The sequence below is a fragment of the Melospiza melodia genome, chromosome 2, assembly GCF_035770615.1.
Source record: "Melospiza melodia melodia isolate bMelMel2 chromosome 2, bMelMel2.pri, whole genome shotgun sequence".
NCBI lineage: Eukaryota > Metazoa > Chordata > Aves > Passeriformes > Passerellidae > Melospiza > Melospiza melodia.
This window is the reverse complement of record NC_086195.1, coordinates 82,113,176-82,133,152: the sequence shown is the minus strand read 5'-3', so window position 1 is coordinate 82,133,152 and position 19,977 is coordinate 82,113,176. Positions and strand designations below refer to the sequence as shown.

The 19,977-nt window shown below is 38.8% G+C and overlaps 1 protein-coding gene across 2 annotated transcripts in view; it reads left to right on the top strand.

The window, feature by feature from the left end:
* ATP8A2 (ATPase phospholipid transporting 8A2) overlaps nt 1-19,977 on the top strand; it is a 314,756-nt gene that overhangs the window by 86,648 nt on the left and 208,131 nt on the right. For both annotated transcript variants that reach the window (XM_063149059.1, XM_063149060.1), the window contains 2 exons: nt 2,126-2,264; nt 8,462-8,526. In XM_063149059.1, the coding sequence (XP_063005129.1) occupies nt 2,126-2,264; nt 8,462-8,526 (204 nt within the window). The remainder of the gene's footprint in view (nt 1-2,125; nt 2,265-8,461; nt 8,527-19,977) is intronic.

Here is a 19,977-nt window from a genome sequence, read left to right as displayed (position 1 = left end):
CTCCTTTTAGCGTTCTGCTTCTTTCACCCTGCTCTCACACTCGTCTGTTTTCACCGAGGTGAAAAATGAACATGGCTTTTGCTGTACTTCAAAATGTGTTTTCAAGCTTTAGGTCATTTTTGGTCATCTACTTTCTGCTTATTTTACAATTTAGGATCTTGTTTAAGAAAAAAGGAGGAACCCATGAGTGGCTTGTAGAATTGGAGTTAGGAGCTATCCACTGTATGCCTTACTGGTAATGTTTGCTGGTCATGCCAAGAAGCAGGCCTTAGAGATAAACTGGCATTTGGCTGTAACACAAAATATGATGTATTTCTGCAGACTGGTGTTTTTTCATCTAAGGGCTCAAATGAGACCAAGAGAACTACTTTTTCAGTCTGAGTGCTGAGATTGCTGGATCACAGTAGAGGTGCACGTGTGGAGACAAAATTGAACTAACTTCCTTCTGAAGCCATATGCTGGCTCAGAGGGCTTCAGCAGGTGCAGTGGTAGCTCCCCTGCTCAGGTAGCTCAGCCATGCTGATCCCTGTGCTGTCATGTGTAACTTCTTAACAAGTGATTTTGGGGAAAAAAGATCATCTGCAGTTGTGCACTTGGATTATGTTTGTAACCTTCAAATGTTGCTAGCATTGAGAGAGCTGATGAGTCATTGAGAGGCTTAGTGACTTGCATGAGTCACTGCTGCCACCTTTGCCAACTGAATCTCTCATAGCAAAAAGGAAACTCTGTAAGGGCATGTAACTAATGTCCGCTTACACACTATGTGGAATTCCACTTAGATTCATTCAAGTAGGAGCTGCTTTTAATGCCCTCTCTGTGGAATCATGGAAAGGTTTGGGTTGGAAGAGGCCTTTCAAGATCATATCCTTGTACCCCTGCCTCCCAATCATGGATGGGGATGCCTTTCACTAGATCATGATACTCAAATCTCAATCCAGCCTGGCCTGGACCACTTCCAGGGATGGGTCCACCACTTCTGTGGGCAAACCTGTTCCAGTGTCCTACCACTCCCATCATAAACAAGTCACTTCATTATGCCTGGACTAAATATACCCTCTGTCAGTTTAAAACCATCACCCCTTGTTCTGCCACTGCTGGCCTTGGTAAACAGTCTTTATTAATTTTTTTTATAAGTCCACTTTTTATATAGAAAGGTCTTTATGGTAAGATCACGCTGAAGCATCATCATTCCCAGGCTGAACAACAGCAACTTGTACTCCTGTTCCTTTGTCTTCACTTCTGTTGAATAATTTTAGTCCCTACAAAGAATAGAGAATGCTACCTTTTTCTGTGCAATTTCTAAAATGATATGGTACACCTAAATTTATTATCAATTTGTTTTAAGTTGAGCATCTTTGCATATGTAAAGAATAATTAAAATACTTTTAGAGGTAAAATCTGAGTAGGCTGTACCTTTTGACAAGGTTTATTTCTTAGGTATTTTTGCCTGTTATTTTTTTTATTTTTTTACTGTAATGTAGCCAAATCTCCTCGAGCAATTGTTTTAGAATTGCCTAGGAATACAGTTAACTCTGTAGTATTAAATGCACTGTATGAGATATGTATTTCTGGCAGACATCTGTATGTTGATTAGAGATACTTGGATTGATTAATGTTCATACCACTTGTATTACACAAATGTAATGACTAGATCCATAAATAGTTGCAATAATTTTTGCTTTGAGTGATTGTATCCAGTCTGTATGTACATTTTGTAGGCGGAAATTAGTTTAAATGATGTGATGCCAAATTTTTGTTTTGTGAGTTTAGATATATAAACTGACTACTCATCATGTTGCTATGGTGATTAGTGAATGGTCTAGTATACATGTTCATCTATAGGCTAACTTTAGTTTTTATAACTTCAATCAATTATTCTTGAAATGCTGCCATCTTTCTGATTAAAACCACTCTGTTCTATTCTGTACCTCTTGAAATGTGAATTGTATGCAGAGGAAGTAGAATAGCCACCCTACAAACTTATTGTGGTGTATATTGCTTGTCAAAGTGCAATATTAGCAGTGAGATGCAACATGCTGTCTTAATTCCTTTTTTGAGTATATGCCAAACAGAGATTTATCTTAAAAGAATTTGAGGGTTTATTTTCTTTTTTATTTTTCTCCAGGATTTGCTGCTTCTTGGAGCTACGGCCATTGAAGACCGCCTGCAAGCAGGTGTTCCAGAAACAATAGCCACACTAATAAAAGCAGAAATTAAGATATGGATTCTGACAGGTGACAAACAGGAAACAGCTCTCAATATAGGTATCCATCATTCTGGTTACTCTGAATTTGTCTGGTGTGTAGCAGGTCATATGTAAGATGTGCTGAGTGTGTTTTTAAATAGAATTGGGCCTGCTGTTATAGAATGGTTCCTTAGCATCAGGGCACAGTGTTGGAGAAGGGATTTTGTAGTGAAGTCTTCACTATTTGTGTCAGGCTATACATTTTTTTTATTATTGTTGTTTTGAGGCAGAAGGGACCCATCTGTTCTTGGTTAAATGCAGTTCTAATTGAATGAATGTATGTAACTCTGCTTTCTGGTGGTAACAGGAGAACTCTACCAGACTAATGTTTCAGAAACAGTTTTAGAGCTGTTTTTTTCTTTTCTTACTGCCTTCGAATCAAGTTTGGGATACAATGGGAAATACGATAATGCAAAGCATATATAGTTTACAGCATCTTCCAAACCATGTCTGTGAGTGTAGGTGGGGACCCTGCTGTCCCCTTGCAGCACATCTATTAGTATACAGTAAGGACTTGGTAAAGGGACATATCCTGATGTAGGCATACCCCTTGTCATGCCACTTCTCCCAAATGTCCCATCTTTGGCAATAGAATGCCATGATGCTCTTGTGTTCTTTTTGATCATTTTTCTCCCTATCACTCATAAATCTGCCCAGAGAGGGGAGGAGATGGAGTTGCAGTCCTGTGATCTGACATCTCACCTAAGAAAGGTCAATGAAAGAGCATTTTAGTTCTCCCAGGAATAGCCTGAAATACACTCAGACCTTCTGTGTGCAGTTCTAAACATAAAATTGGTTGCATTATTCATGTAATTAGGGTGTCTTAAAGTCAATATAAACTCAAAAAGACTGAATAAATAGCTCCTTTAGCAGAAGGCAACATATGCTGTTAGGGTATCACAACTGCATTTATGTTTGCAGATTAGTCTGTTTAGATGTGCAGGTGTAGGTTAAAGGGAACTTTAACAACATAGGTTGCTTTGTCAAACTTATTCAGGATTCTCTATCAATGATGCTCTGTAAATGAACTTAAATTATTTTCAGGAAAGTTTTGGGCATTGCCGCTTTTTTTTTTGGTCTGGTTTGTCTTGTGTTTTTTTAAACTTCTATTTTGGTTCACTTAGTGAAATTTCATTATGCAATCTACTTGACTGACTAGAATTTTTGTGTGCTTCAAATTAAATTTCATGTATCTTCACATGTTGAAGGTGGTACCAAGAGGTAGAGTAACTTGCTGAACTGATACAGCTGTAGTAGAAATACAGTGGATGGCCTAGGTAGACAACTTGTTTAAAGGGTAGTTATCTGGTTTAAATCACAATTTGCAGCTTTTCCTTACTTTACAAGCAGTAGATAACTTCAGAAGGGAAATGCCATCTTTTGACTAGTTAAAAAAATGTAGCTACACATTTTGATGTAAGTACCTGAATTAAGTCGGTATATTAACCAACAGCAGCTACTTGAACACCAGTAAATAAGCTTATTCTGAAGACTGTGAAGGAGACTAACTTCCAGCTTTCTCTAAAACTGTTGGTTTGTTTCTTTTATTATAGCAACTTGAGAAGAATAATAATCTCGCTTAAAACTTCTAAGTTGTCCCTTAGTTTAAGGTGCAGTTTGGTAGTAAAACTCTAACTTAATTAGCTTCATGGTCAAGTTGGCTTGAAGGTATAAACATGTGGCACTCTTCCAGTTTTTGTGTGTAATCCAATAAAACTGTAATAAACCTTCAACTTGAAACCCAATCCACGTGTGCACTAGATGTTTCAGGTATAAATATGCTATCTGGGGAGCAAAAAGTATTTTCACTTTCTCATTGTGTTTGGAGGTTATGCTTATTGACTCTTGCTTGCTGTATGGAGGTGCATGTGTATTGAGGGATATTTCAGCTCTTGGCAGCTCTGTCAAGGAGCTGGAGTACTTTGTTCTTCCATCTTCCTCTTAATTCTTTGGTGTTCAGAATTTGCATATGTCTTTGTTTCTGGATTGCATTTTTGACTTCTCTGGAGAGTAATGGTTGACCTGCTGTGGGGTGGCTGTGTGCCTTTCATTCAGACAGGTGCTAGTCAGTCGTTCTGCAAGTGAGGAGAGTGTTCATGATAAGCTTTCATACTGCTCAGTAATTAGAACTCTAGCTCTTGTGGGACTTCCAGGTACAGAAGCATCTTTAAGCATGACCTGCAAACAACTTTAGAAAGCTTAACTGTGTTCTTGCAGCTTCATCCTTTTCATCCGTCTGCAGACTCTGGATCATCTTTGCCTTTCAGTGAGACAAAACCATCTGTAATAGGTTTCTATTTGCCATCATCCTTGAGCTCAACAGAACACCAGAACTGCTGTATTTCCAGACAGTAACTTCCCTAGGAAGAGATTTGTTTTCTGGGAATGGGAGTATAGTGTTAACACAAGTGTGTCCCTCCTGAAACATGAATCAGTCCCTATAGTTAAGCTGAATGCACTTACCTGGGGCGCTGATAGCTGCCTGCAAACACTGCCTTACAGTTGTTTGGGTTTGAGGTTGAAAATGACCTTTTGAAGATACAGTCCTCCTGCTCCCTTCCCGACAGGGACATCATTCATAAATGAGGTTGCTTAAAGCTCCATCCAGCCTGGCCTTGAATGCTTCCAGGGACGGAGCATCCATAACTTCTCTGGGCAGCCTGTTCCAGTCTTGCTACCCGCCATCATAATAAATGTCTTCCTTATGTTCAGTCTAAACCTACCCTCTTCCAGTTTGAAATGACTGCTCTTGACCTGCCACTACAGGCCTTGGTAAAAAGTCTTTCTCATTCTTTATTGTAATTCCCACTTGTATATTGAAAGGTCTCTCCAGAACCTTCTTTTCTCCCAGTTAAACAGCCCCAACTCTCAGGCTGCTTTCAGATGAGAGATGTTCAGCCCTCTGATTGCTTTTGTGGCCCTCTTTTGTACTCACTTTAACAGGTTCACATCTATTTTGTGCTGGGGGCCCCAGGGCTGGATATGATATTCCAGGTTTAGTCATTCAACCCTTTCATCACTTAGGTGCTTCTCAGTAGGGTTGCTTTCAGTCTGTCCTGATGGATATTTTTGATTGTTGCAGTACTGGTGGAGGACCTTGTACTTGGCCCTGTGGAACTTGATTAGATTCTCACAGGCCTGCTCCTCAAGCAGATCAAAGTCCCTCTGGCTGGCATCACTTCTCTCCAGTGTTATTTAGGTGCACTGTTCAGCTTCATGTTCTCTCAAGGCTTGCTGAGGATGTACTTGATCCCCATCTGTCCCTGGTGTAGACAGCAAAGGACCAGTCTCAGGACTGGCCTGAGGGCCACTGCTCATTACTGGTTTTTGTGTGAGTGTGGAACATTGACTGTAACTCTCTGGATGCAGGCATCCAGCTGGTTCCCTACCCATCTAACAGTACATCCATCAGACCCCTGTCTTTCCAGCTCAGAGATAAGAACGCTTCTTGGTGAGCTGTGCTTTGTTTCAGTGCAGGAGACAAGCCATGCCAGCACACTTGCCTGTATCACTATGCAAAGTTTGAAGAGGGCATTTGTGCCCTCTCTAAACACAGAGGATAATCAGTCTTCCATCAGATGCTGGATTTGTATGCCTGCAGTATGAATGTGCCTGTGGGCTATGATCTTGAACTCTAGTTCAAGTAATCTTTCTCCCAGGACACTTAAAGGAAAATAAGTCCCAGAAGCACCTGATTCATCTGCTTCATGGACTTTTAGTTGGACTTTTAAATTAAAGAGCTAGATATCAACTTACAGATGTGGGTTGACATTTTATACCTGGCTTTGAACCAGCAGTTGATCTTCTTTTACTCAGAAGCATTGACAAAAATACTTATCTTCAAGTGCATTTTTGCTTCCCATGCTATTGTTGCCAGTAATAACTATTACAAAACCATTATAAAACTTTAGACATTTCTAGTAATACTTTAAAGTTACTACTTGGACTCCTACAGTTGCCAGCTACTTTGCTAGATTTTAACATCATCTTAGTCCTGAAATTGTACATGATATATAGATCCCCTATGAACTCTTGTTAGGGTTGACTTACATTCTCCTAGTCTAATCTTGATCTTTCTGTTTAATGTGATGGTGATGCAAAATGGTTTCAGTTGCAGGATAAGTTGTTCTAAGTCCCTGGTTTCCAAGATGCACAGCAGAGCAACTGTTTTCCGCAGGTTTTTTTTTTCTTCCAGTTTGACTTCTAGAATGGCATCTTGCTCATTTTGGAAGAGGTAAAGTGAAGCAGTGAGAAGTGGTTTAGAAATTACAGGTCACTGTTGCAGCTGCTGTTCTAATCAAATGCTACTAGAAAATCCTTTTGAATTAGTTATGCTGAATTTGTAACAGCCTACTGCACAAGACTGCTTTAGCCTAGGGAAAGAACAACCTTGTTATGGATGGAAGTACGTAAATTTGTAATGTTCTCTTTTTCTCAGTAAAAATAAGGAAGCATTTTTTAGCCTGAAACTAACTTTTTAAAATGGCAAACCGACTTGAGAAAAAAGTCAGTGTTTTCCCTGTAACTGTTGGAGGTTTTCTACTACCGTCTAAGATTTGATCACAGGTAGAATCAGAGGCTGTCTGCAAAGCTTTCATGTTGTAGGCTGCACATCACTAGAATATATTTTATCCTTTTCCCAACAGGTGTGAGTTCTGTGTTGTACTGTATTGTTCTCTGAAGCAGAAATTAAACCTAGGCTTGTTAGCATGTATTAGTAAGGTTGCACTTGATATTCATAGTCTACACAACTGTGAAAATTGAGGAGAAACTGAATTTCTGCAGGTAATCAAACCTGCTGCCTGAGAGTGCCTGGCTATGATACAAGCATGTCTTCCTCAAAGGAAAGGAGAGGGATTTACTTTCTTTACAGAAGTCACACATGCAGACACGTTAACCCTGGGTTATACCTACAAAACTAGCCCAATTATAAAAACTCTGTAGCCTGAGGAAATGATTTGCATTGCAATTGATGACCCACTATGGCCTTTCTAAGGAGCCAAGAATCCCACAGATGATTTCGTGCCTCAGTTGTTCTCTTGCTGTTGCAAGATATGGAAAGAGGCGCTTCATCTTTTTATGGTGACCGTGGTGTTCAGCTTTTGAATTTGTCAGCCTTGCAGTGGTTCTTTACTGGGACATTACTCTTATACTGCAATCCCCTCCAGTCTCCATTTAAGAAAAGTAAGAGACTTCCCAAGACCCCATTTTATTTGATAGCAATTTTTTAAACTGCTGTAATTCATTTCTGTAAAAAAAAAATGGAAGTAAAAATTACTTGTATTGAATTTTATTTTCCCATGTAGCTTAGATGAGCAATAAAAGATATATGCTTCAAATAAATTAATTCTCTGCTACTTTATGAAGCTGTCACTATGTCAATCCCAAGTGAACTTGCATGAGCTTTTAGGATAACGTAGTGGGGTCACTCTGATGCAAGTTGGTATCTGTCTCTTGCTGTTAATATGAGCAGAATTGACCTGTTTATTTTGTAAATGATTAAACTTCTATAAAAATAAGATTTTCTTCTGTCTTGCGAGTTTTTGTTTTGGATTTTGGTGTGCTGGGAGACGTACAGAATTGCCTTCTGGGTGCTCTCATTTTTTCATGTCCCAGTCCCACACTAAGAATAATGTAGTCCTGTTACCTTTTGTCTATAGGAGTTGGTATGGGCTCTGTGAGTGTGATTGATCTGTACTTCTTGATGATGAAGCTCAGAACCTTCCATACTGAACACTCAGGAGTAAAAAATGCTCATGTAAGCTTTGTGTGGGCTAAGGAAGCTGAGTAGCATCAACTGAAAACATGTGTGCACTTCCAGTCATCTGGTGTAGATGCAACCGTGCATTCGGATCTGTTCCTGTGATGTGCTGAAGGCAAACCTGCCTTCTTGTAGACTTGGGAAAAAAATGGATGTAGGGCTATAGGCTATATTTACTGCATCCAGTTCATACAGTGTTTTCTTTAATTAAACATCTCAAGTGATTTATTTGAAAATGCAGATAGAGTGCAGCCCATGTTTCTAGTAAATCTGTCATGTTGGAGTGTGTCCTATACAGCAAAGTTTCCAGCAGTCTGCCTGATAGGAGTAACTGCTCAAAAAATAAATTGTCATTTGACCTGTAGATGCTTATCTTAAGGTTGAACTTGAACTTTAAATATCCTTCCAAAAAGTAAGTCTTTGTGTTTTATTGTCTTTTTTTCCCCCTCTTGCAGGGTACTCTTGCAGACTCATTTCGCAGAGTATGTCTCTCATCCTGGTCAACGAGGATTCACTAGATGTAAGTAAGCAAATTCTGATGTAGTTCTTGACAGAGGGAGGTGTTGCTAACAAGATGGAAAGTTTTCAGGCTTTCACATTAAATTTTTCTTGCTTACACTTAGGGGTAACAAGACAAGCAGTTCATGCTAAAACACAAGTGTGTTGTGTAAAGTGTACTCCAGAGGTCTTCAGTCACAAACTGTGCAAATCAATCTGAAGTCTCAGAATGAGCAACTTCTTAGGTGCATGGGTTTGATACTGCTGCAAACTGGAAAAGTCTGCAGCATGCCATCAGGAATATAGTGAAATATAAGGTATAGCTGTAGGAATACCATCTGAAGAAAACTTGTTTTTGTTTTTCTCTAGCTTCAGTATTGCATGGAACAGCTCTAACCACACCTGCATTGTGAGCTTGTCTATGTACAGCAGCTTGTGAGATCTAAAATAAAAAATGTTCTGCAAATGGTTGCCACACTTTGCATACATATGCCAAAATTAAATGGCAAAATCATATGTTTGTACATGAATCTTCCCAGGAGGTATCTTTAAATTTTGTGTTTCAATGTCCATATCAGTATTGGATATCACTTCAATATCTGATTTCTATTAGAGGTATTTGGAGAACAGATGAAACTATCTGACATTTGCATTTAGACTTGGTAGGTTGGGATTGGGTGGGAGATGCAAAGCCTGTGTCTTGAAGTGCTAGATGAGTTACTGGATATCTGTAAATCTGGTTGAAGAGGGTATTGCTACTGTGCCGAAATTATCACCAGCTAAGTGTTATTTTCCAGTTACCTTGGTGTGATTCCAAGAACTTTGTGTGTAGAAAACATTGTTTACAGAATCCAGCTATAAACAGTATTGGAAATTTTTCAGCAAACATAAAAACTAGTGGAAACTTTCAGAACCTGAACTGGCACCCCCAGCATGTTTGCCTGTGACACCAAGCTGTGTGTGGTGCAGTCAGCACACTGGAGGGAAGGGATGCCATCCAGAGGGATCTGGACAGGTGTGAGAGGTGGGCCTGTGTGAACTTCATAAAGTTCAACAAGGCCAAATGCAAAGTGCTAAACTTGGGTTGGGGCAGTCTCAAGCACAAGTCCAGGCTGCGAGGAGAATGGATTGAGAGCAGCCCTGAGTAAAAAGACTTGTGGCTGTTTGGAAAAAAGCTCCATATGACCCAGCAATGTGCACTCGCAGCCAAGAAAGCCAAAGGCATCCTGGGCTGCATCCAAAGCATCACAGCTAGCAGGTTGAGGGAGATGGTTTTCCCCCTCTACCCTGCTCTCATGAGACCTGATCTGGAGTGCTATGTTCAGCTCTGGGTCTCCCAATGCAAGAAACACATGGACCTCTTGGAATGAGTCCAGAGGAGAGCCACTAAGTTGACCAGAGGTCTGAAGCACCTCTGCTAAGAAGACAGGCTGAGAGATTTGGGGCTGTTCAGCCTGAAGAAGAGAAGGATTTAGAGAGACCTTATAGCACTTTGCAGAGTATCCAATATCCAAAATCCTTGACAGGGGAGCTGGAGAGCGACTGTTTACAAGGGCATGTAGTGATAGGACAAGGGGAAATGGCCTTAAGGTGCAAGAGGGCAGGTTTAGATGAGATGTTAGCAATGAATTCTTTGCTGTGAGGGTGGTGAGCCACTGAAACAGGTTGCCCAGAGAGCCTATGGACTCCCTATCCCTGGAGATGTTCAGGACTGGACTGGATGGGGCTTTAAGCAACCTGGTCAAGTGGAATGTGTCCCTGCCCATGGCAGGGGGGTTGATGTGAGATTATCTCTAAGGTCCATTTCAACTCAACTTTTCTATGGTTCTATGGAAGAAAAAGAAAAAAAGGAAATGGAGAACCATGGCATGTCAGATGAGAAAAGAAACCCCATATGTAGTTGCTGGCATTTCAAGTGAAGAAATTGTTATCACATGATACCTCATGAATATTGAAGGTGGCTGATACTTTAGCTCAGATAACCTGTATTTTTTCTAAAGAATACAAACTTTTGGAGCTTCTGAACAGGTACATCAGAAATGCTTTGTATTAATCTTGCGTTCTGTCTAAATTAAGTCTATGGGCTTTCTCTAAAATACTCTTACTGCCATTTTTAATGTAGAATTGGATTTTATAGATGTTTGAATACAAAACCTATGTTTTGTTAATAATTACCTCTAGTTGTTTCACTCTAAGGTGTCTTTAAGTACTTTTATTGCCAATTTTTCAGTATGGGATCTTCACAGTAATATTTATTGTGTTACACCTCTAACAGAAATTTTGACTTCTGTTCAACTGAGCCTAAAATTGAAGGTTCTCACACTGAAATTCTATAGCATTATATTTAATATATTCCACCTTTGAAATCTATTAATACTAAAAATGACTTTTTACAAGATCCAAGTTGAGCTTAGAGCTTTTAAATATTGATACACTTCCCCCTTTGTGCAGCCCTGTGTGACTTTTACCTCCCAGTACTGCTCCTTGGCATGCAGCAGTAGGTGAGATGTGATCGAACAACTGTCTTTGCTTGGTTTTGAGAGATAAGTTTTTTTCTAAATCATGCACTTCAGGGGAAAAATCAATCATTTCTGTTCTCTTCAGGGAACTCCTGGGAATAGAGAAGACTAATCCCTAGCTTGATTCAGCTGAATTCTTGAAACTTAGCATAATAACCTGCAAATGTCTATCCCTTATAGACTTTACCACATGCATACATATACTCACTTATTTTTTCTTTTCCTAATAAAGCTTTTTGAAATGAGAATATTTTGAGCATGAGATTTACTTTGAGTGTAATTCTTGGACTCAGTTTCTGTTTAATTAAATTGGAACAACATGAAGTCTTATTGTGCAGCTCTTAACCTGGAAAATTTTCTTTCATTGGCATCTTGGAGAATTTTGAGTTGTGGGAGCAGTAAATAGGGTACCTGAAGAAGGGAAGTTGGATGACCAGAGGGCCCTGGCTGAAAAACATGTAATGAGAGAGTGGGTATTACAGCCAAGGAATGTTATGTGTGTTCCTACCCATAAATCCTGTAAAAAGAAAAGCTGGGAATTGTATCAGTTGTTTATCACATGGGATTGTATTTAACAGTAGTGGAGGGACAACATTGGAGGGAACCAGTTCTGAAGCTGTGGGTAGTACTTTGCTGTAAAGCAATCCTATTGATGTAAAGGGAGCTGTGAGTGTGTTGTGCAGAATTTATATGCCAGGAGTGACAGTCCTGGGTAATACACAGATGTGTGAGTAAAAGCAAATGGATATTCCTGTGTAAGAACTCTCAATGCTCGTGTGTCTTGATAAGATATGCCTGAAAGTGTAAGCAGAAGCTGGCCCTCCTTGCTTTTCCACTTGTTCAGGTATACCTTTTGCATGTTTCCCTGTTGGGATGTACCTGTTTGTGCCACCATGGTGTTTGTAGTATTATTAAAAAACAAGCATAATTTCACAGTGGAATTTGTCATCTGTTGTCAATGTCTAGACTTCCCAAGTAGCCTTAGTATCCTCAGGGAAGCTTTACATACAGTTATGTTTTATATTCTGGCAGTGAAGAGTGAGGACCTGGAAAACTTGCTTATTTTGTTGTTAGTTTATTTTAGCTATTCTGTAGGGTAACATTACTGTCAAGGTTCTAGAAGGATCTGTTAACCTTGAGAATATTAAATTTATCCAATGACTTTCATGATCTTTGTTCTTAATTGGCACATTTCCTTCTCACACTTCTTAAGAGTTAAAAAAATTAAGGAGATCTTTGACAGACATCATTATCCATTGTATTTAAATACTGATGCACCTGTAGATCTGATGTTATCTGGGAATCATGGATCTCCTAAGAAGTAAAGCTCTGACCTGGTGATTTGACTTAGCCATGTGCTAGAAATAGCAGGTTTTGTTGGGTTATTGTCTAAAACTTTTTCTAATAACCATTGAGAACTCAGACTGTGTAAGGGAGAGCAACATGAGTAGAAGGCCATTAAAAATAAATTGTTTGTCAGCACATTTGTATTTGAGCAAAGAGTATTGTTCCAGTAGTATCCTCTGTATTAGACTTCTCAGAAAGATTTGCATGCATTATGACTTACTTACACAGAAAGAGTTACCTTCACCTACTGAATTTCTACAGCGTATGCACCATGTGAATTTTTAATGTAAATTTATGTTTCAATCTCTAAAGCACAATTACATTATTGAAGGTGTTGCTTTTTGGGATTCTGATTTGCTTGCAGAAGAAGGAATGTCTATGCCTTGTCAGTGATGTCATGCTGATTACTCCCAAAGAATGGGCCTAAAGATACTGTCAGCTTTTTAGACTAAAACAAAAGTTACCTAAAACTCCAGATGCTGCAGAGCATTGGTATTGTGTATGCTTCAGCTGTACTAAAAAATAATAAGGTATGCAGGTACTGCTGGGAAGACAAGAACAAGCCAGGTACTGCTAATGCAGTGTAGGTGCTTTGATGGTTAGAGCTTGTGTGTTGCACTAGAGAGGAGGCTGGGGCTTTTATCTCCCCTGCTATCATCTGCCCAGTGCATTCAGACAAAGTTAATATTCTGGAAAACTGGTCAATGTGAGCAAACTCAGTTTGAGCCAGGGATCAGCTCCCTTCAGAGGGGCATCTGCAGCAGTTCTCTAGTGCCTTGTGGCTAGTAAGTTACTCCAGTCTCCACTCAGCCTGGAATTGTAATCAGCTCTTTTGTCTACCACTGCAGATTTGCAAAGGAACTAATTAAGAAAACTAGGGAAAGAATATATTTTCTATTGCACAAAGCTTTTACTATTGCTCAGATTTGTTTTTCTTAGTCTAGAAATACACATCGAGCTAATAAGTAGTTACATTCGGAACAGAGTCTAGTAAGCAGATAAGTCTTCAAAAATGTTAGGTAGAAGGGTTTTAGTGTTTTTTTTTTTGTTTGTTTTTGAGGAACAAATAGGATCTTTCATAACTTCAGGTATTTGCTAATCTGCATAGAAAGTTAATTATATGGATGTGGAAAATAGACAGCTCTTTGTGGGAAAAGCTGCTTTGATTTGTGTGTACTATGTAGAATTATGAATGAAAGAATGTAGGTGTTACCTAGACCTGTAGGTTTAAGTACACACAGGACTGTGTAACTTAAGTATTAGATTACCACTTTTTCAGGAAATAATACTAATAGGTTTGAGCTGTGAGTGGTGAATGAGTTGGGCTGGATTTTTTGTTTCATCCTGCTTTTCACTTTTCAGAATTCATTAATGGCTCTTCTCACTTACCTGTGCCTCTGTTTTTTCTGTTAGTGTTTTCTGGCATGTGGTAGTTGGTTTAGATGAAGTGGGGGTACTTGGACCTGAAGGAATGCAAGGACTCTTAGGAGTGCTAAGAAAAAGTTACTAAATAACTCTTCTTTCTGTAAGTGGAAACTGGGATGGGAAGGCTGGGGAATGCTTTTAAAAAACACAAGCGCACTGTTTTCAAAGTTACTTTTGCTTTCATATTTTAAGTTGTAGTAGTGGTCATTTCTGACAAGAGCTGATTTTAGGCAGCTGGTATTTAGCAGATGTGGGCTAATGCCTTCGCTGTGCTATAGGACAGAATAGATCATATTATGTACAAATAGAAAGGAAGAGTGTGTTCCCTGAATTCCAGCTAAAATTTGCTGTCTCCTTTGTAAGAGTTCTCATATGTTAGAGGAAAATGACTGGAAACAAACAGTGTTTCTCTTGAATTTGCTAATGATCTTCACATATGTGAAGGCTTATATCAAGAGATGATCACAGAGTATTATCCAGATCTGTTTTCTGCTGTGTGTGTAACAATAGAATCATGGCTTCAGATGGGTGGTGAGGGAAGTATCTGTTGGCTTTGAAGATGGGATTCCCTGCAGCATACTGATGTGCTTATTTCTGTTAAGCACAAGAGACCATGGAAACATAAGGGTGTGTAATCAAAAGTTAAATTTTTTTTAATGAGATGCTGCCCATGAAATGTGGGTTTTTCTGATATTAAAGCATGATGGTGTGTTTTTAGGGGAAAAAGATGAAGCTGGTGTCTGATGTATAGATGAGTTATGGATACTAATCCTCTTGATTGACAGGGTTAATACTGCACATCTGTAGAAAGAATTCAGATTTGTCTTTTGTATTGAAGGGCAAGAACTAAATAGTCCTTTCTTCTTCAAGATACTTTCCTATATGATCTGCTTTCATTGGAGGGGTTCCTTGCTCATGCAAGTTTGTCTGGGGGTTTTAAGAATAAGCAGTCTTCCTTTCTTGGTGTGTAGCCAGCCTAAAGCAATAGCATTTATTCATCTGCAGTGTTAACCTAATGAGGATAGTAGAGAACTAACTTCTTCAGGGTGACAGGGCATATCATGATCATGTATTTGGAAAACAGAGAGACACAGGTATCTGTGATCTTACTTCTGTGGTTCCCATAATACTGACTTACTACTACTTTGTTAAACAATTTTTAAAGATCCTTTCCTTTTTCATAATAATTAGAGAATCATTCTTGCAACTGGAGCTTGATTGCTCCAAGCCTTCTCATCAGTCACATAAAGGAATACATTTCCTTCACAGGGGAATTAAGGAGAAAAAAGATGTTTTACATCTGGAAGCTAGAAAACATCCCACAGAATTTCTCTGAGCTGATTGGTGTGTCAGAAACTAGAATTAAGCAGTTCTGCAGCTGTATGAATTTAATACCTGACTAAGTATATGTTCCCGCTGCTTTTTAACCTTCTGCACAGAGTAGAAACAATCAGAGGAATCTTGTGGAAATCTCTAAGCTTCTTATGCAACTTTTCCACAATGTTGTAAGCCTTTTTTTAATGGGAGAATGTGTCAAAGTGCATTTTCTCACTACCTCTGGTTGTTGAACTGACATAATGATGTTAGAGGATTAGTGTTGCTCTTTCATATTTACTAAGCATTTCTAATTAGCTTAACCTCTACACATCTTAAGTAAAGTTTGCAATCTCTCCTCTCCATGTGTTCAAGACAAAACTGATTTGGATATCTTGAATTATCAGCTAATTCCCAAATCCTGAGTTATTATAACCAATGTTCTAACTGGGCCTAAAAATGATAGTGCTGAAGTACTAGAATATAATAGTTTCTTGGAGAGCTTTGGAAATGAATGTCAGTCTGAGCTGAGGTGATTCTGATGTCCTCCTGAAGCTTCCATCATGCTGAGTTTTGGTGGTATCTATGTATGCTTGTTGTGTGCTGCAGATTTTCAAGCTAGCCACAGTGAATCTTCCCTTTGGTTTGAAAGATTGAGGAATTTGGTGTCTGTTACTAATTCAAATTCTTGTAGCTAGAATACAGAATTCAATGAAACAAGAAGATTCAGCTGTTTGTAGGAAGACAAGGTATCAAATTCTGTGGTATAACCTGGCTCCATTACTTGGCTAATGGTGACTGAAGTTGTCTGGCTTCAAGAATTCTGTGTCCTTGGGGCGCAGGGGGGGAAGGTCAGCAGAGTGTGTACTTTTGAATATGGAGTTTAGTAGAATTCTGGGAAAATGTGGATGAATAAAGCAAATTAATGGTTAAGGGCCTTTGTAAGATCTAGGCTGGTACAGTAATATTTGTCTGGATTATAGAATTAATATTTCACAACTTACCTGCAAATAGTGCAAGGAAAGGGGGGATGGGTTCACAGCTTAACTGGGTGACTTTTTTGAAAACTTGTGCTTTCTTTTCAAGTTATTAAAACTTAATTTATCTGTCTATAGTAGTTTTAATACTGTCAGGTTCTCAAGGGATTTCTAGTTCTGTCCAGGGTTTGACAGACAAAATCTGCAGTTCAATAGACAGAGTTAATAGGTTTAGTAAATATTAATAAAAGAAATCTATTGTATAACTAAATCTTTAGGGAAATTACTGTGGTGGTTTAATTTTAAAAAAGAAACCTAATCTTGGTGATTTTGTGGAGTTTTCTTACTACAATTATTTTTAGTAATTGAAGTGGGTATCATATTTATTAGATAAACTTTAATAAAAACTTCAGATGTATTGAGTAAACTGATAGGAAACTAAGTGTGTTTTTAAAACTCAAGGAAAAAGAGGTCTTTGAAAAGTTAGTGTTCACTTCAGGGAATGGTATTTGTTTGACTAGAAAAGAGAAGCTTGCCTAGGGCTTTCTTTATATTTTTATCTTTAAAAAAATAAAGTAAAAATGCCGGAAGCTGTCATGATGAAAGCAAATTGGGTCTTGTGTCCAGCTTCTCAGTTGAGTGTATACCAATATCTTTGCTGGGCAACAGTTAATGCCACAAAAGTAAGATTTGTTTCCAGTTCTTTCTAGAACTAGAAGCAGCAAGACATGAGCAGTGCAGCGGCAGAAGTACTCTTGCTTCCTGAGCTGCCTGTGAATGTCTAGGAAATGTCTGCACCAGCTGTATATGAGAATAGAACGTTTAAGTTGCAAGGACTAGGATCAACCAAATTAAATCTTTGTCGATTTTAATGTAGAGATGAATTGTAAATGATACATATCTGAAATGGTGTTGTTCAGCCCTAGTTTATAATACATTATAGAGAATTTCAAGTCAAACAAAACCAACCCGTCTGTGTACAGGCTGCCCTGTGGCCTCTAGATGCATTTTGCCATCATTTGCAATTGCATTTACAATCATTTCTAACAGTAGCAATTGCCAACAAACACATGTCAATTTTAATTTTTCGTTGCTTTTAAATCTGCAAGGAATAAGCAAACTTCCTACCAGGGGAAGGGATAAAATGAGTTACCTGTGGGAGTCTGGAAAAGTATAGAGTAACTGGAGGAAGCTTTGCTTTCCTCTGTGGTTCACTGCTTGATATTAGCAATTTTGTTGAAACCTATAATGCAGGTAGACAGAGTATTTTTGAGAAGTCGAGTAAGGACACTGGAGAAATCCAGTGTGATGGTTTTGGAGGGAGAGAAAGCAGCAGGTTGTTTAGCTTGTTGGGTAGGATTTTTTTGTATGAGGAAAGTATGTGAAGCTTCTTAAGAAATGGAAATTATTTAGCTACTTGAGATTACAAATAAAGTAGATGTTGTGATAGATCATTTGACTCGAGCTTGTCCAGCATCCAGAAGCCACATGAACCTTCAGTAAGGAAATCTGCAAACCAGAGATAATTCTTGCAGAAGGTGTTAGAAAATATGTTTGCCAAGAAGGAGTTGTTGCTATTTGACAATATACTGGGAGCTAAGGTGCTGTGTTGAAGCAAATAAAAAGTTGTTGCTGTAGATGTTGTACAGGAATGTAGTAGAGTTACCTCCCATGAGCATAAATCTTCAATATAACTTCTTGTGGTGGTCACCTGGAAGAAATTCTCAAATGAAATATTATTCAAAACAATATGGTAGTCATGTAGAACCAAGCATGCTTCTAGCACATATTCTAATTTTGTAGGAGACAAAGCACTCCTACTTAGACTGCCTTTATATCTGCACTTGGAATTAGTTACCTTGCCTATCCACTGACTTAACTGCTGTGCATTCTCTAAATCAGTGAACATAAAGTCCTGGAGTGCCTCTATTTTCATCACAGAAGCCTGTGCTAAATTGCCTGGTTTCTTAGTTGGGTTTTGGGTTTTGACTATTAATTTTCACACTGTCATAACTGCTGTCAGACTTTTTCGGTTTTGGTTTTGTTTGGTTTTTTTTCTTTCTTTAATGTAGCGAAGCTTGTTACAGAAGCCTGATGTTAATATGAAGTACAGTAAACTGCATATTTTAAGAACTAAACAGGCTAAATAATGTGGACTAAAATAGCAAGAAAATTTTTTGGTATGGGGTTTTGTCAGTTTTGTTGTTTGGTTGGTAGTTTGTGGGTGTGGGGTTTTTTTAGTCTAATAAGACATTGAATACAGTCTGCTGTAAAAATGGCCGGTGTGGTTTTAAGGCCACGTCTGCTGCCTTGTATTGCAATTTCAGTAGTCTCGAGTTTGGGTTCACATGTTCAGTTAGTTGGTTACAGTATTCTTTTCCATTAGGCATTTTGGGAACATATCTTGCTTTATGAGCAAAGGTTAACTAGGGCCTGAAGGAAGCTCGAAGCAGCAAAGTACAGATGTGTTTGTAGCAAAGAAGACCACTGGCCAAGCCCAGGATAATTACTGCTACGTATTATTTCAAGATATACCCTTTGTGTTCAACTCTCCTAGTGTCTTCCAAAAGATGGTGTTCTGCCCTAACTGATTTCAATGTCCAAAGTCATTGTGGCTCAATCCCAATTTCCCATGTGGAATTTCAGTTCACATAGTCAGAAAGGCAGCCTGGGGGATATAAGAATGAATATTTTGGTCTGGGAGTTGTGAATATTGTTACCTTAACTGTATGTTTCTCTGCAATGAGATTGGAGCTCTGAAAAATCTTTGTGGTGCTGACTTTTGAAATAGTGGGGTTTTTTTTAGTAGGTGAACATGATCATCTTGTCAGCTAAGGGAATAAGCTTTGGGAGGAATGCAGCGTCTGGCTACTTGAGAGGCTGGAATAAATGGGGCTCAGCATCTCTCAGTTTCAGGGATCTTGTATACAGTCTGAAAAACTACTTATTTTTGGTATTCCTGGTTCTTGTTAGAATTCATTGCCCCAAGTAAAACATTTGTTGCCTTGATTGGGAGAAGACTTTTATGGATTTTGTTTTAAATCTAAAGTACTAAATTGACAAAACCAGTTTTTACATGACTTGAAGATTATATAACATTAATACTGTTTCAGTAATTCTTGTTTGGGAGCTCTCCCATAGATTACGTACAATATTGGAACTTCAAGATTATCAAAACAGTTATATGAAGTTGTCCTTAATGTCCGCTATCAGTACAGCTCTTAGAGAATGCCCTTGGATGTAACTCATCAGTCACTGAACCAAGCAAATACATCTCACCTCCATTCCTCTCACAAGCACTACCTGGGATTGTTGTCTCCTGTGGAGCTCTGAAAGTATGAAGACACTAAACTGTCCACTGAACACATGTAATCTTTCAGGTTTGCAGTGTGTCTGGAATTTCAGTTCTGGCTGAACTATGGCTGGTGAAGAAACTGCCTTAAACTTGTGATGGCAAGGGCAAGTAGCCTTTTAATGTCACCTCATGTAGTATTAAATAGGTCTGTGTTTAGCAAAGGCCATTTTTCTATTCCTGTGCAACTTGGAAGTGCTTTAAATGCTCAAGACTTTTTTTTCCCAAATAATCTTAGCTAAGAAAATTACTAGGGAACAGCTGAGTGGAGGCTTTTGCTTCCTTTGATCTTCAAGGAGGCCAGTGGCAAAGCTGCCCTTGTTCATGCTTGTTTCCTTTTCTGCTACTACCTAAGAGTGATGTAAGGCCAGAGCATGACCAAGCAGTGTCTTTCTGAAGCTGCTGTCAGGAGATGTGTGTTTGTTCATGTACATCACCCTTCCCTAAGGGTATAGCCTATGCTGAGAAGGTAATGCTGTTTGAGAGACAAGTAGCCTAAATAATCTTGGGCTGTTGGCTGATATTTAGAAAGATCTTGA